This window comes from the organism of the source record quoted next, unplaced genomic scaffold (assembly GCF_019419815.1).
Source record: "Pyrus x bretschneideri cultivar Hongxiangsu unplaced genomic scaffold, Pyrus_bretschneideri_v1 Contig27, whole genome shotgun sequence".
NCBI lineage: Eukaryota > Viridiplantae > Streptophyta > Magnoliopsida > Rosales > Rosaceae > Pyrus > Pyrus x bretschneideri.
In genome coordinates this window covers 4,681,587-4,699,743 of record NW_025999579.1, presented here as the reverse complement: position 1 = coordinate 4,699,743, position 18,157 = coordinate 4,681,587, and the positions used below count along the sequence as shown (strand labels likewise).

Genomic DNA, 18,157 nt, shown 5'->3' with positions numbered 1-18,157 from the left:
GAAAATGAGATGTGTAAGAATTTGCAATAATATGTATTCCTGGAGGAATATGATGTTAGAACTTATGGTTCTTACAAATTTTTCATTTTGATCTTCAGGCCAAAATGATAAGCACTCGAAACTTCTGGCTCGAGATTTTCCGGGTGAATGAGAAGGACGATTGTACCGCACCATTCTCATTGAAATAATGTAATATAGAATGGGCGATTATTCCGTACCACTCAAGTAACAAGAAAATTAAATATGCAGAGCAGTGTGGGCGATTATACCGCACCACCTAAAATTGCAATGAAATTAAACAGCAGGTAAATTTATATATGCAGGGTAGGGTGAGCGATTATACCGCTTCACCTAAAATTTGAAGTAAAATTAAATTTGCAGTCCAAGATAGGCGATGATATCGCACCGTCTTGGATCGCAGTAAGAATAAATTTGCAGTTCAAGATGGGCAATTGTACCGTACCATTTTGGATTGCAGTAAAATTAACATAAATAAATAATGGGTTAGTAATCAATCTCTACTCCAAACAAGTAATCAAAGATGTATGTAACCGTTAGATTGAGAACTAAGAGCAGGCATGGAGCAAACAGTTCGTCGCGAAGGTATATCGCGTAGTTGAAGCAGAGGAAGAAGATGAATAGTAAAAACCTTAAAGGAAACATTTTTTTCTTTCTTTCTTTCGTTCGGCGAAGAGAGATGAGAGAATAATTATATTTAGAGACTCGTGCTGATAACGTGTTATAAAAATGTCAAAGTTAGAGGAATAACCTTTTTAATGGTAGGTGCAAGATAGATATAAAATGCCACACTAAAACTATAACACAAAAGGATAACAAATAGAAGGCAGAGAAATAGATGATGTTACTGATATTTTTCTCTCGTTCTCTTCTTCTTATATTTTCTGTAACTTGAAAACATACGGAGTGCTCTATTTATAGAGCAACTCCAAACTGATGCATTAAATGCATATTGAAACTTACGACACTTCCTTTGACAATACAATTTCTATGTATTTACATATTTAACTTTTACTTTGCATGGGCATTGAAAACTTCTGCCCATGCTGAAAATTTTTGCTAATATAATGTGGGCATTCATTACCCACCAGACTTTTCAACAAAAATCAAATTGTGTCACTATATGGTGATTGATTTTGCCTTCCTTGAAAGCAACGGGAGCAGGTAAACGTGTGTGAAAGTAGATGTCAACTCCATATTCTCTAAACATAAACCTTAATAATAATAATAATAATTATTATTATTATTATTATTATTATTATTATTGTGAAAGTTGATCATTAAATTAGGCATAATAATAATAATAATAATAATTATTATTATTATTATTGTAGTATGTTGCAATGTCATTTCGCAAGAAGTCTGCTTGCTTTCAGGATTTTCAATCTCTTTAAGTAGGAACACTGGATTCGCAAATAATTTCATACTGAAGGCTTCAACAAGTTCTTGTTCCTGCAATTTACAAAGATGAGCAGTTTTCTAGAAAAGTTGGTTTTAGTTGTTGCAGCATTGTATCTTCTTCTCTGTGTTTTTCCTGCAACCTCTTCATCACTTCCTCATGGTACTGATGTTTTTTTGTTGGTATTTTTCGGCTTTATTGTAAGTTTTAAAGGATAACTTTCTTGCGACTGACAATTTTCTTTCTTGCTGCGATTTTCTTGTGGCTGAAGGCAACGAGAAGAATACTTTATCGCACGTTGGCTGAGGAGATGGCTTGACGAACATAATTGGAAGAAAAGAAGTAAAGTGTGGATATCAAAGTGAGATTGTTAGCAAGAAAATTGTGCCCGTTCGGCGCAGCCTAAGATTAATCGTTACGTCGTCGCCGCCTTCACCCATTAAAAACGCACCAAAGTCACAGGACCGCTCTGCTTTTCCTCCACCTCTTATATGATGATGGCTATATATGTTTATAATCAGTGTTCTAAGCGTTAGGCAGTAAGGCACTGCCACGTATTCTATAGGCATTAAAAAATAAAAAAGAGTGTCTAGATCAGTCTAAACATCCGTCAAGGAAATAAAAATTTTATTTTTATTTGTTTAATAAATTGTAAGAGACTTATTGAATAATTGTTCTAGTATTTTATAATTTATATGTTATTTCATTTTGCAATTTATGTATATTAATACAACTATGTATTTTTTTAAGTATAAGTAGACATTTTTCTATATGTTATATAATAAACTTAGTTAAAATTAATAAAACTGCCTAGACGCTACCTCATGTTCGCAGTCCGACTAGCACCTATTAACCTATGGAAGTTTTATTTTCTTATTTTTTTGTCAAACGATAGATTTTATTATATTATATGTTAGATTAACCAACGATGGAGTTTGAACACACGTCGTTATGTAAGGGTAGTTAGTGTTTCAACTTGTTGCCTCATTTGCAAGTCCGTTTGGGTCTCAGACCATTCGCACGCCACTTTCGACTTAAACTTCAAAGCATGTCAATTTATTCAATTTAAACTTCAAAGCGTGTCATTGCGTTCGACTAATTTTTCGGTATATACTTTGTGTGCCGCCTCCTTTCTTTTTTTTTTTTTTTTTTTCTTTGAGAATCTTGACGGTACAAGAGAAATTTATTGATATAAAAAAAAAAGTTACATCTAGTTGAGGGGTCATAAACCTTACCCCTTATAAAGCAAGAAAAACCAAAAATACTTGATATGGAAAAACTAAGTTACATTTAGTCGGGGAACATAAACCTTACCCCCTATAAAGCAAGAAAAAAAAAAAACAAGAAAAGAGGGGGCTGGGAGGGGGGACAAACACCTTATCCCTCTTGAAATAAAAAGAGAGGGGGGACATACACCTTATCTCTTTTTGAAAAAAAAAATTACAAGAAAAATAGGGGTGGACATAGGACCAAACCCCTATAAGATAAAACCTTAAAGGTAAAAACCTACAAGATGAACTGCAAAACAAAAAAGGAAAATCCAAAAAATTAAGTCAAAAAAGAAAATCACATATCAAGAAGGAAAGACAAACCTGTAGGCCGGCATGCTCAAGAAATCTTAATACATAAAATGAAGAATCTCTATAAAATGAACGACATGCCAAACAAGTTCAGACGAAAGAAACTCTAAATTAGTGTGCCTTCTCTCATGTCAGTAGCTTTTTTCTTTCTCTAAATAAGGGATTGTTACTTTTTAGATTCTTCACTGTTGTTTAATCTCAAGAGTTTTCTCACATTTTTCTCACATTCCGGATACGTTTAAACTGAAATGTACCAACACATTCTATTTTCCGTATGCATTTAAATTGAAACTTAGCAAAACAATGTTATTTCCAAATTGGTCAATTTTTTTATTTTTTTAAGCTGGTACGTGACTTCGAACATCGGCCTGCGTTCTGGTGATTGAATCAAACTAAGGGGTACGATAGGGAACAATAAATATTGGGGTTAGGGATGGGCAACGGTTATGGCGGGCGGATAACTGCGATTATGCTCATACTTGTATAAATGTTTACTCGTTGGGTAATTGCCTAAACGGTTATACTCATACCTATAACCGTTTATAAATGGTTAACCATACTCATAACTGCATGCCCATTTAACCGTAACCGTTTAATACCTGTTTACCCATTTACCATTTTTAACCCGTTTATCATTTTATTTATTTTTTACCATTACCCCTTTTTCATCCGTCTACATGTTTTTTAAAAAATTGAAAATTAAAATAAAAAATTGAAAATTAAAAAAAAAATTGTCATATATATATATTTATTACAATTAAACACCGTTATAGGTACATTCATCATACATTTCCGTATTTTAATTTTTTAAGTTCTTATACCATTCCAATAATTAAAATAATAGTTTACGGACGATATTTTTAACTGTTACCAATTAAGGTGATATAATATTTGCTAAGTGTTCTTGGATTACGAAAACTGTTTAGAAGACAGTATTCTTGGGTTATTTAACCCATAATGTAAAGTATTAACATAATATATATAATTAGCTACATTATATAATAATAAACCTAAATGTTAATTTTACATATATAAAATAAATGGGTAAATGGTTACCCGTTTATAATAACGGTTAATACCTATAACTACCCATTTAAATTTCAAGGGTAAATGGTTATACCTATAACCGTTTATTTATCTAAATGGTTATCTATAACCGTAACTGTGAAGTTTAAATGGACGGATAATTGCATGTATTTTGCCCATCCCTAAGGCCTTCTCCAACCTTGGGCTAAAACTCAAATTTTCACTTCTATTCCCCTCAAAAACTCAACCTAACCCAAGGCTAAAATGTGGCCTAAAACCTAAAACTCAAATGAAAGCCAAATTTAGGGCTAGGATTAGTGGGGCCGGCCTACCATATATGTATATTTTATTTAATTTTATATTTATAAATTCATTGAATCCGACGGTTAAAATCTACTTTGATGAAATTCAACGGTAAAACTAAAAAAAAAGATAAAATTAACGGTCCAAATTTAAATCTAATGGCTAAAGTAATTAATTTGTTTTTTTTCATTTGTTTCATATTTTTTCATAGTGTTTAACGAGTTTCATGGTGTCGGTTAGTGATTTTTTTTCATTATTTGTCAGAATCTAAATATTTTTAGGTTAAAATGTTCATAAAATTAAATTAGGATACATAATTTTTTATTTTTAAAAAGTTACTTTAAGAAAAAAAAATAGTCTAAATTCATTCTTTAATAATTTGAGGCTAAAATTTTAGGCCAGAAGGGTTGAAGCAGAAAAGCTGTTTATAGGTTAAAACCTAAATTTTCTGGACTAAAAATTATTGATTTTAGGCCAACCCCTAATTGGGGGAAAAGAATCCATGATCCAAAGGTGGAAGACTAAAGTCAACCTTTTCAAAGTCCAAACAGAAACAGAATTGCAGCTAATTCTTCTTCTGCAAACCCCACTACTTCTAAGTCAAGTTTTTGATACTGTTATTCGCATTTATATAGGTGGCTAAATGTATTGCACATGGACTCCATAGACTTCGATGAGGGAAATGGATCATCTCCGGATCTCTTTCATCTAGCCTCATGATCCATGAATTCGGATTCTTGAAATTTGATCTAACGGCTAAAGTTATTATAACTTTAATGAGATCTCCTATTTATAACCGTTGGATCAAATTTCAAGAGTCTGGATTTGTGGGTCATAAGGCTCAGGTGAAAGAGACCCGGAGAGAATTGTTTTCCCTCGTCAAAGTCTATGGAGTCCTTGTGCAATGCATTTAGCCACCCATATAAATGCGAATAACAGTATCAAAAACTTGACTTAGAAGTAGTGGGGTTTGTAGAAGAAGAATTACCTGCAATTCTGTTTCTGTTTGGACTTTGAAAAGGTGGACTTTAGTCTTCGACGAGTGTAATTAAACCAAACTAATTTAACAATAGATAATGCTAGCAAGATCAAATTTTTGAATCAAATTTGCTAACTAAATGATGTGTCATCAATAGAAAATAAGAACGTTAATCAAGACTTAATAATTTAATCATCAACATCTACATTATATAGTTTCCAAAATTTGATTTATAAATTTGGTTTCTCTAACATTACCTTTTAATAACAATCAACTAGGGGTGGGGGTTGAGATCATAGTGCTTTAGTGGGGGTGAGCAAAAATACACTCCAATATGTATTAAAAATACATTACGAAATTTCTCAAATCTCTCAAAATCATTCACTTTTAAAGTTTTTTTATTTTTATTTTTATTTTTTATTTTTAATCAAGTGATCAATAAAATGATGTGGAAATAATTTGTAAAAAGATACAAAGAGGGTAAAGTCTCCACATGGCCACCACATGAACAAGAACAACTGGGAACCACCGGTATCAACCTACCACAATAGCGGCAGACAAGATAAACTAATACTGAGAAACACAAAAGTTATCACCAAAAAGTGAGAGCACTTCACTCGCTAAGCGGCATAAACAACTACACCAAACTAAACTGAAACCAATCTAAACCGAGAAACAACGAATCAACCATCAGCCCCATTTTATAATGAATGTAAAACAGCATCGTCATCACTTTTGGAGAGATTTGCAGTGACCAAACATACAGGACAGCTGAGCCGCCAAATATTGTCGCCCCGGGTGGCATTGCTGCCATATCTGGTTGAACAGGGTGGCAAAACTACCAGTTCTGAAAGTACAATGTGGCGTAGCAACAAAATTGGCTCGAGGACAGGATTACCACCATGAAATCAAGCTGACAATGGTGGCTTTGCCCACGAACAACCACAAATCCACCCCTAAGCTCGAATCAAGACCCAAAACAAAGAAGAGACCTTAAGATAGGTACGACCTTGATCTGGACACGGCTGATCACAAAATGGTGGAGGAGGAACCAGAAGAGGAGAGAAGGTGCTAAAAAAATCAGAGCAAGCCAAGAGAGACAAAGGGGAGGGAAGGCTGGGCGAGATGGGGAAGAGATGAAGAGCTAGTAGGAGAAGGGGAAGAGCTGCCACCTGCTAGTTTTTTGAGATGTAGAGCGACGGAGTCATTGAGAGATATTTTTCTCATTTTATGGACTTGTTTCCAAACAGAGCCTAATTCCTAATTGAATACACATATACTTTATAAATTCTTTCAAGTTCTAATTGAATACGTTCAAATTTCTGTGAGATTTTCATATACTCTGTTAAAATCAAGATTGGATACTTTTACAGTTTCAGAGAGTCATTTAATATCATGATTAATTCTGCCCCTAAAAAAAAATTAAAATTTAATATTTGTAAGGGAACATTTTTAAAATGTCATATGAATTTATACATTTTTTTTTCAATTTCAATTTGTCATATAAAAATTTTTTAAGCGATTTGTCATATCAACTTTTTTAAATCATTAATTTGTCATCTCACCCTAACTCCGTCAAATTTTCCATCTAAAATAAGTCACATGCTTTGCACATGACTTGTATTCAAGGTTATTTCTAACATTTCAACATTAAAATATCGTCTAACCTCACCATAGATTGGAGGCTTTGTAATGACTATATTTTTTTAGTCATCTTCACTTCGAAACACAAGAGAAGTGACTCCAGATTGTTCCCCTTTTTGAATGGCAAACCCTCAAACCCTCAAATCCTAGAATTATTTTCCTCAAAGGCAATTTATTACAAGGAGAGTAAGATGTTGAAATGTCTGAAATAACCTTGAACACAAGTCATGTACCTTGCACATGAATTGTTTTGGTTGCACACTTAACAGAGTTAAGGTGAGATGACAAATAATAATTTCGCAAGTTGATATGACAAATCACTTAATGTTTAGGTCATATGACAAGCTGAAAAAGTGTATAAGTTCATATGACAGATCAAAAAAAAATCCTACTTGTAAATAGTCAAATCCAAGACTAATAAGGTTCCACATGATCAGTTCTCTTTTAGGATATCATTGCAAGTGTGAAAGACAAATTCGTCAACTATTGAAAATATTAAAGCATGGAATTCTTCTTCATCCCAACCAACCATCCAAAGTCTATTAAAATCTTTGCTTCTCCCTGCGTTACGCAATGGACTTTTCTCGGTTATCGTTTTGGCTTCCAGTGATGAAGAATGGTTTCCCAGGAAAGTTGGTGGTAATTGCAGCACTAATGCTTCTTCTTTTGGCGGATCTCCGAGCAACTTGTGCATTAGTTCCTCATGGTAAATAATATTATCTTCCACTTCCACATGGTTATTTCTTTTTATGCTTCGCTATTTTCTCGACTGGATCATCTGGTAACAATTAGTTTCTTGCTTGCTTGGTGTGATTTTGTTGTGTTGTTGAAGGTGGTGATCCCCATTATAGTTTGATATCGCATGTTGACAATAAAGATGGCACGAGAAAGGTCACAAAAGAAGGTTGCTTTGGATGTCAAAATACGTTTAGCAAGACAACTACTATAATATTGCCCATCCGACGCAGCCTGAGACCAAACAACCTGCCAAAGCCACCTTCACCCACCAGAAATGGATTACACAGACATTTTGTTCCAGCACCGCCAGATGCTGTCCGCTGATGTTTAGTTGAGAAATCATGTGATGCTCTTCTTCCATTAATAAGTCAGTAGGTTAAGTGATTTGAATTTGAGATGCTTTTCTTCCATTAAGAAGTCAATAGGTTAAGTGATTTGAATATGAAGGTTTTTAATCCAAAGTGTAATGGTATCAAAGTGAACAATCTTTGGTTAGGCATTGCTTCTTGATGTGTTTCAGTGATTTGATTTGGATGGTGGATACTCCAAAGCGAACAATATTTGATGTTGTAAAAACTCAATCCAAGATATACAGTATGGAATAAATTCACCTAAGTCTCTCTTTTAGGATAGCTTTTAAGTGTGGAAAAGCTTATTGAGGTGGTACAGAGAATGAAAGTTTATTGGACTAAAAAGTCTAAGTTGAAGCCAAATGCGTTATTTTATTTTATTTTTTTAAATAAACGATCTTATTTATGTCAAGGGAAAGGAAGATGAGTTTAGATTCATAATGGACTAGCAATAATGTAGTTCAAATTCGTCTTTGGCGAGAATGAAACCTAAGACCTCTTAATTACAAGTGAAAGGGAATACCACTAGGCTGTTGTATCAATTGGCAATTCGTTAACCATTTTAGCCCCTCAAAAAAAACCGTCAACTTTTTGAGCAAGGGCCTCTTACATACCCTCTCAATTTTCGGCTGTTAGATTCAATGATTTGAAAAAGATCAATAGACAAAGTTAACAATGGTGTGTGAGAGGTAAAAAAGAGAGTGTGACTAACACTAATCTTGAAAAATCTAAACTAATTATTCAATCATGTAAAATTCTTCTTCATTCCCGAACCATGCAGAGTCTATAAAATGATCAACGTGAGAGGTCACACCTAATGTACATTGAGATCATTTGTGAAAAAAATCTCACACGTACAATATATAATTAAATTGAAAACAACATCAATGCTAAACTTAAAAATTTATCACATACATGTTGCGAGTTATATATTAGTTAAAAATATAAATAATAGTTTGTTGTCTCACATTAACGAAGTGCATATATAATATTAATTGTGACTCTTATATATTCCATTTTAAAGATTAATAAATATACAAGAAATTAGCAAATATTATCATATATATTTTTGATATTTACCATATTTAATTTGACTTGGTATACATTGTATGTACGAGTATTTTTGCTAGCGTTCTCTTTCTTGGAAATAGTGGTACCACGGCTACCAGTCGTGAGAATACTTAATTTCCATTGAAAATATGGTATCGACAAAGAAGCCTTTGTAGGGATTATCAATTTTACAGATTGTTGACTGTGGATTAATCTCAAGATTTTTCTCTCATTTTTTTGGGGTAAATTACACTCTATTATCTCAGGTTTGAAATCTATTACAACTTCATATAACATCTTCAAAAAATTTCACTTTCATACCTCACGTATTATTTTATTTTAATATAATACATCCGTTACATTTTTTATAGTCCGTTATGAACTGACGTGGCAGTAGTAGACCTCATTACACATCAGCCCACTCCCTCCAAAAATTGGACACGTCATCTGCCACGTCATAAAAAACTTAAATACAAAATTAAATTAAAACAAAATAAAAAAGGGCCCACCCCTTCTTCTTCCACCGCACAGGGCCTTCGTCTCCTCCAATCTCCATAACCACCAGCGCACCACCCCTCCTGAAAGCCCAAAAGCTCTGTTCTTCAACGAAGGTCGAACGGCCCAGAAGCTCCAAATGTTGCTCCGATCTACTACCTCATGACGTAGAATTCTCCGATAAATCACCTCTAATGCCATTTCCTGCGACATCACTTACTTCTCGTTGAGCGTCAAAATCTGCTTGGTGTCTGGTTTTGGATACCCCATTTCGGTGATATGAGTGGGGATAGACTGAAGGCTCGGAAAACCCCTTTGATTGAAACCAAATAAAAAACCCAATTGATTGAATCAAATAAAACCCCTCATTTGATTGAAACCAAATAAAAAACCCCCTTCGCACTCACTTGTATACAAATCAAACAACCCTAAATCAAAAACCCCATTTGATTGAAACCTAACCAAAAAAATTGAAAAATACAACCCAGATCAAGAACAACGGCAAAAATGATTAGTGGGTTTTATGGTTATGAAAATATGAAATAGTACCATGACCATCCGTACGGCCCTGAGTTCTTCCATGGAGCTTAGACTGGTCAGTTTGGTAGAAATAGCCGACTTTAATATGCTCGATAGCATCTGCAAAGTACCGAAAAGAAACAATCACATCTAAATAAATAAAAAATATACTGAAACGGAAATTATCAGAAGAAGAAGGAAGACGAAGAGATGAAGAGAAGGTGTTCGATGAAAGGAAGGGATGAAGGTGGCTGAAAAAAAAAAAAAAAACCAAAATTCCCAATCTTCATCCTCCCCACCCTAGCCCACCCCCTTCTTCCATCTCCCATCACCCACTCCTTCCCCCATTAATTCTGCACCTCCTTCTCTAACCCAAAATTCCAAATTCCTCGCTAGGGTTCTCGTGGACGCCTTTGTCGACAACAATGCTCCAGAAATTTCATGGATTTCGAAACCCAGGTCTAGGCGAGCACGATCATGACGTCGACTGAGAACCGGCCGATTGGGCCACAGACGGCAAACCTAGGTTTCCGAAAGACGAGATATTTGAGAGGCCGTCGCCGTGGAGGGAGTCGAGCTTGCAGCGGGTGTGAAGAGGAGAAAAGGGGTGGGGTGCAGAGGAGAAAGGGCTCGGGGAAGGAAGATGAGTTTTGTGTATTTTTAATTTTTGTTATTTTTTAATAGGGTAAATTATTATTATTAGATTTTAAATGCATAAAAAATTATTTTTTTGCCACATGATACAAATTTGACAGCCACGTCAGTACAAATATGGATCTCATATTTACCACATCATCACTTAACGGTTAACAGATTTTCTAACGGATGTATGAAATTGAAATAAAATGATAAGTAAATGTATGAAATTGAAATGTTTTAAAAATGTGTAAATAATTGAAATCCACTCCAAACCTGAGGGGCTAAAATGTAATTTACCCCACTTTTTAACATTCGGATTACGTTAATTAAATTGAAATATGGCAAAACAATCTGATTCATTTCCGAAATGGTTTTTATTTTTATTTTATATAAGCTGGGACATGAAACGTGAAATTTTTAGTCGAGGAAAATAAAATAAAATACAATGAAGCACCTAATGCAAGTGATGATTTATTCGTCCAGAGATGTCTCTCATATTTTAGTAGACTTGTGACAAGTGACTTCTCACACCAGTGCACTGGTGATAGGATTTTCAAAGTTACTTTTTCTGCTAGCTACCGGAAGTGGGTGGTTTTCCGGCTAAGTTGTCGGTGGTAATTGCAGCACTAGTACTATTACTTCTTGTGCAAGATTTTTGAACAACATGTATATTACTTCCTCATGATAATTAAGGAAAATAAATAATAAACATACACTCCTTTTATAGCCTTTCACACACTTATTTAATTATGTTCGTTGTCTTTATTTGATTTATTTAGTCTAATGACCAAAAGTTAAGAGGTGTGGTAAGAACCCATTTTAAATGTTTACAACCTGTCCTTGCCAGCCATCCCACCAAACGCCCCTTAGTGGATTTGTGAGTCAGTGAAAAGTTAGTTGTTACAACGCATATTGGTTGCACTAAATTGAGGAGCATGATAAGTGAGATTCTTTTATGTAATCAAGTTTTAGTTTGAGTGACATTAAATTTTTAAAGAATTAAAATGTACACTACCTTCAATGAACGTATGAAAAGAATGGAAGACTTAGAATAAATGAAAGCTAAATATGGGAAGAAAAGAATGGAAGACTTAAAGATCAACCTTTTGAAAGTTAACAGCATGTAATTCTCTTCCGAACCTCTGCAAGTTAAAGTCTATAAATATCATCGTTATTAACGTTTCGGTGACAGGATTTCCGAAGTTATTGTTTCTGCTTCCAATGATGAATGGTTCTTCAGCAAACCTGGTGGTCATTGCAACATTAGTGTTGCTTCTTATGGGGGATCACCTAGCAACTTGTGGACTTCTTCCTCACGGTAATTAATAATTATCTTCCTTATTTTTGAGATCTCTAAGTATTGGAAACTTTAATTGACTTTAGTTTAATTAAATTTAAATATCCTTCACCAAATTAATGCCTTGATTTTATTTGGTAACTAATTTCTTGCTTGTGATTTGCTCATATGGTTGAAGACGGTTGCTTTGAATATCAAAGTGATATTTTGGGCAATAAAGTAATACCCGTTCGCCGCAGCCTTAGGCCAATGACTGGGTCGAAGCCATCTTCACCTGATAGAAATCCAAGACCAGGAATGGGCCATTAGAATTTAGTGTTGTGTTGTAAGTTATCGGCCTAGTTTTACATTGTATTGGACTTGGGAGTCTTTGTACAAGCTACTTAGAGCTGGGTTTTATTTGTTAATTTAGTCAGTTTTTTCGTTTTCCTACGGGAGCTGAAAAAAATTGGGTTTCTTATGTTAAACAAAATTGAATATCCTTATTCAGTGTTTTCATGTTATCTCTCAATTATTCAAACCTGCAAAATTGGATATCCATATCGAGTGTTTTCATATTATGTACTTCACAGTTTTTGAACGTTTTGAATAAATAATATCAAGTTAAACTAAGAGCTAAAAGAAAAACTGTATATTATCAGAATTAATGGAACAAACCAACCAACCAACCAAGAAATTAAGAACACAAAATTAAGCCATAATATTCAAGCAAAATGACCAATATATATAATTGAAAAGCAAAAGGGCATGAAAATACAAGACTCAATCGACATGTTTATCAGTCTCTTACTTTCTCTGTTGTTTAGATTTGTCGTAGACACACTTCTTCTTGTAGTTTATGACTAAAAAGAAAAAAATTGTATTAAGCAGAGATTTCAATCGATAGGCACACTAAACACTTAACATTGAAACACATGTGCGCAAGCTCTCCTTCACATCGTATCACTTTACCCTAATATTTCTCTTGCGAGAAGGTTTGTAGTAATTATTTCTTCTTCTTCTTTTTCTCGCTCTACCTTCCTTGTCTTTTTTGGCCGGATCTCCTCCATCTTTTTCTTTGTTCGTCGGATTGATACCCTCCTCCTCCTCCTTCACATCATCACACGCCCTAATTACATCTCTCTTCCTTATTCTCTCTTTAACCACCACTATTGCTTCCTCCAAACTCCTCTTCAGCTTACACTCCCCACACCGATACATGTCATGGGATTTTCCTACATAAACGTACAACCCCGATACTTCTACATCCTTGATCCAAATCTTATGTTGCTCAGTTTCGCAACCCCGCTTCATAATCATATCCATTATATCATTGTGCAACTCACCATGCTCACCTGATCTTTCGATTCCAAATGACAAAACCGCATCCGAAAGAAGCTCCTCGTCAGAGCTCTTTAATTCCGTTCGGTCAAATTTGACTGGTTTCTCCTCTTGTTCATGATACTGGTCGATTAGGGTTCGACGACGGGTTCCAATATCGGCCGAGGAATGAACGTCGAAGTATGCGTGGTTGACATGGTAGTCAAACTTCACCACATACTGAACCGACGGCGAGGAAGGCTCGTAGCCACCTACGTTGTTGTAGTCAAGCGGTGTAATGTAAAAGTCCAAGCGACACTTTTCGTGATGGACTTCAATCCCTTCAATCCCTTTGACTGCCATGGCTGTACTCGACAAGCAGCTGTTAAATGAGCAATTGTATCTCTATTCAGAAGAATTGTGTAAACTAGGGTTTTATAGTTGTGTGGATCGGCTAACAAATATATATCGGGGACGGAAGAATTCAATTGTAATCCTACTTGTTTTAGGAAATAACTCCAGATAAGAGGGGATCTAGGTTATTTTCAAACTAATCAAAATACCATCCTAATTAGTTTAAAAGTTGTTCAGTCTCCAATCTAGTTTAGGATTCTAAAAATGTGGTAGTGGACAGCTTCATAGTTGATAGTTCATATCCCTTTGTTACGTCAACTTTGTATTATAAGAATATATAAATGGTGAACTCTTAGCTTTAATTAATTAATTAGCTTTTCGTCATGCGTGTGAAAGGCTTTTTTTAATCACGCACAACTTACAAACCCGAATGCTAAACGCAATTTATAAATTTAAAATCGCACACACTAGGTTAGGCGTAACTTACAAATTTTATTTCATTTTAGACATTTTTAGTAAATAATTTTTTTGTTGGACTTAGGTGCACATTAATTTGGGCCCAATAGAGGGGAGAACATGAATTACGTACGGTCGTGAAATTTTTCAGAGAGCTGACATCGCAGCCGCGATGTTGTAGTTTTAAAATGACATTTCAATGATTTGGTCAATCCTCAGTTTCAAACAATTCGTAGCGGGCTTTAAAGCACATTTTGTTGGAAGTAAGAATTAAAAATCCCATATAAGTTCCAAGTCATTTGCTGTAAATTTCCCTACTAATCTTCATTTTTTGAACAATTTCAACGTTTCTAAAAAGCACTTAACTTAATTGAGGGGGTAAAAGTAGAAACATAGACGAGTACACACACACACACACACCTATATATATATTTTAAAGACTACTTAGCTCAGATCTATAAGTCTTGCTTTTATAAGTTCTTGCTTTCCAAGATGAGCAGTTTTCTGGCAAAGTTGGTTTCAGCTGTTGTAACGGTATATCTTCTTCTTGGTGTTTTTCCTGCAACTTCTTCATCAGTAGTACTTCTTCATGGTAATGTTATCTTCCTTCTGTGATCAGATACGTATTTACATATTTACTTACTATTTTGGCTTGAATATATCAAAGTTTTCAGGGATCGAACTTTCTTGCTATTAACATTTCTTGATGTGATTTCATGTGGGTGAAGGTGCTGAGAAGGGTACTTTATTGAGTGTTGACTGAAGAGGTGGCTTGAGAAAGATAATTTGGAGAAAAGAAGGTAGCTTTGGATGTCTAAGCAAGATTGTTAGCAAGAAAACTGTGCCCACCCAGCGTAGCCTGAGAAAAATCGTTACATCCTCCCTTAAAAATCCACATAAATCACACCGTGGCTATGCACCTCCTCCACTTATTGCATGATGATGGCTATCTACGCTTATAATTTTGTCTATGTTTGTTGATCATTCCTTTGAAATTTATTGTTTCAACTTGTTGCCTCATTGCAAGTCCAATATTTGGCCTTGGGAGTCAATAGAAGATAGCTCCGTTGCTCTTACACGTACAGCTCGGGTGATATTCCTCCAAATCTCGAAGCTCGGAAGAAGATCATGCTGCCCTGTGCTTACATTAGGAAGTTTATTGGTGCTAATCCTTGTTTTTCATCTTTTTTCCTATTTGAATTTTTGCCTAATTGAATAAACATTGATGTATATCGGATTATTACAATATAAATTCATTGCAATTAGATGTTTATTTTAGTGGTTGCAGTAGTAGGTTTGAGATGTATTGTTGGCCTGTGTCCTCATTTTTATTTGATTATTAGCTAGGTAATTCGAGTGGAAGAATCCATCTCAAAATATATAACTTGTATTCTTCAATGGTTTGGTGCCCAATTTTGACGATGAATTTTGGATTTATCCATCTTCATATTGCGTATACTTTTTTTGAATAAAACAATGATGCACATTATCTTGACCAACTGACATAATTCAAATCTGCAATATCTAATTATCTTCATTCATCTTACTTTTCCCTTGTAAAGGTTCAAGATAGAGAGACAACGAGACTCCTTATTGAAAAAGGTGACAAAAGCAAAATTTTCAAAATCGACAGCTTTATTCATCATAAGCCTTTAGACCAGACCAACACTAGTCATAGTGCCCGCGCGTTGTTGCAGGTGTTATAAGTGTATAAAACATGTAAAAAGTTGGACATTAGACTACAAAATGAGGAGCAAAATTAGTGTCTTCAATATCTAAGTCTCTGCCAAAATGATCTTGGATCTTCAACTCATGTTGTAAACCTGGGTACTAAAACAATGAAAGTTATTGAAACAATGACAATAAATAATGTCACCTGAATTTCATCTAGGGTTTGATCTAGATTTGAACTACATGCTGATGATCTGAATTAAAGAAGGTAATGGTAACAGTAGAAATTGGTTTGAATTTCTGATGTCATGTGTCAGTGGGTTTTAATTTTGGGAGTTTTAACGAAAAATCCACGGTACTGTTCACTTTAACGAGAAACCACATTTTTACAATAAAAAATCAATCATAGTACTATTCACTTTATCCTTTATTTTGTCCTTATCATTAAAACTCAAAGTTTTCAAGTCATTTTCATTAGTTTTCCTTTTAATTTTTTAGACCACTATGCCTATTATATTTGTAGTAAGGAATGAACATTCACATATAACAAAAGGTTCAGGTTTTATCAAGACATTTTAACACAATAAACTATCTATGCAGAACTTTTAAATTAGTTTCCAAAAAGAAAAGTAACGCCTCGTTTCGAATTTTGTCATCTAAATCTTACCCTCAAGCAATTTTATAGTGATCCCCTGCAAAAGAAACCGGCAAACAAAGAAAAAAGAACAAACGATGAGCAATAAAACTCACAGACCATAATACACAAATTCCCTATAACGTAAATTGATAAAGCATTTTACCCAATCTAACGGCTAAAGTATTTATTTTTTATTTTTTTTTTCATTTGTTTCATATTTTTTCATAGTGTTTAACGAGTTTCATGGTGTCGGTTAGTGATTTTTTCATTATTTGTCAGAATCTAAACATTTTTAGGTTAAAATGTTCATAAAATTAAATTAGGATAGTCTACATAATTTTTTATTTTTAAAAAGTTAATTTAAGAAAAAAAAAATTAGTCTAAATTCATTCGTTAATAATCTGGGGCTAAAATTTTAGGCTAGAAAGATTAGAGCAGAAAAGCTGTTTATAGGTTAAAACCTAAATTTTATGGACTAAAAATTATTGGCTTTAGGCCAACCCCTAATTGGGGGAAAAGAATCCATGATCCAAAGGTGGAAGACTAAAGTCAACCTTTTCAAAGTCCAAACAGAAACAGAATTGCAGGTAATTCTTCTTCTGCAAACCCCACTACTTCTAAGTCAAGTTTTTGATACTGTTATTCGCATTTATATAGGTGGCTAAATGCATTGCACAAGGACTCCAAAGACTTCGATGAGGGAAAGGGAACCTCTCCGGATCCTTTCATCTCACAAAGGGGAGGGAAGGCTGGGCGAGATGGGGAAGAGATGAAGAGCTAGGAGGAGAAGGGGAAGAGCTGCCGCCTGCTACATTAGGTACATGTTTTTTGAGATGTAGAGCGACAGAGTCATTGAGAGATATTTTTCTCATTTTATGCACTTGTTTCCAAACAGAGCCTAATTCCTAATTGAATACACATATACTTTATAAATTCTTTTAAGTTCTAATTGAATACATTCATATTTATGTGAGTTTTTCATGTACTCTGTTAAAATCAAGATTGGATACTTTTAGAATTTCAGAGAGTCATTTAATATCATGATTAATTCCGCTCCTAAAAAATTAAAATTTAATATTTGTAAGGGAACATTTTTAAAATGTCACATGAACTTATACATTTTTTTTCAATTTCAATTTGTCATATAAAAAAATTTTAAGTGAATTGTCATATCAACTTTCTAAAATCATTAATTTGTTATCTCATCCGAACTCCTTCAAGTTTTCCATCTAAAATAAGTCACATGCTTTGCACATGATTTGTGTTCAGGGTTATTTCTAACATTTCAACATTAAAATATCATCTAACTCACCATAGATTGGAGGCTTTGTAATGACTATTTTTTTTAGTCAACTTCACTTTGAAACACAAGAGAAGTGACTCCAGGTCGTTCCCTTTTCTGAATGGCAAACCCTCAGATCCTAGAATTATTTTCCTCAAAGGCAATTTATTACAAGGAGAGTAAGATGTTGAAATGTCTGAAATAACCTTGAACACAAGTCATGTACGCTGCACATGAATTATTTTGGTTGGAAACTTAATAAAGTTAAGGTAAGATGACAAATAATAATTTTGCAAGTTGATATGACAAATCACTTAATGTTTAGGTCATATGACAAACTAAAAAAATGTATAAGTTCGTATGACAGATCAAAAAAAAATCCTACTTGTAAATAGTCAAATCCAAGACTAATAAGGTTCCA

At 34.2% G+C, this 18,157-nt stretch overlaps 1 protein-coding gene and 1 long non-coding RNA gene across 2 annotated transcripts; both read left to right on the top strand.

The window, feature by feature from the left end:
- The first annotated feature begins 7,498 nt into the window (after positions 1 to 7,498).
- Positions 7,499 to 8,405, top strand: LOC125479026. Its single transcript, XM_048588032.1, has 2 exons — positions 7,499 to 7,655; positions 7,782 to 8,405. Exons 1-2 carry the CDS (start codon positions 7,523 to 7,525, stop codon positions 8,009 to 8,011), a joined length of 363 nt encoding a protein of 120 aa, XP_048443989.1. The 5' UTR covers positions 7,499 to 7,522; the 3' UTR covers positions 8,012 to 8,405.
- Positions 8,406 to 14,600: 6,195 nt separating this feature from the next.
- On the top strand, positions 14,601 to 14,980 carry LOC125479028. The gene is made up of 2 exons (XR_007259750.1): positions 14,601 to 14,738; positions 14,875 to 14,980. It is a non-coding gene; the product is annotated as an uncharacterized LOC125479028 (long non-coding RNA).
- The last annotated feature ends 3,177 nt before the right edge of the window (positions 14,981 to 18,157 follow it).

What these genes read in the sequence shown, in the direction of transcription:
- LOC125479026 (XM_048588032.1), top strand. Translation starts at nt 7,523, where the DNA reads ATGGACTTTTCTCGGTTATCGTTTTGGCTTCCAGTGATGAAGAATGGT. An exon ending in TTGTGCATTAGTTCCTCATG is followed by an intron (nt 7,656 to 7,781) that starts GTAAATAATATT and finishes GTGTTGTTGAAG; the next exon opens with GTGGTGATCCCCATTATAGT.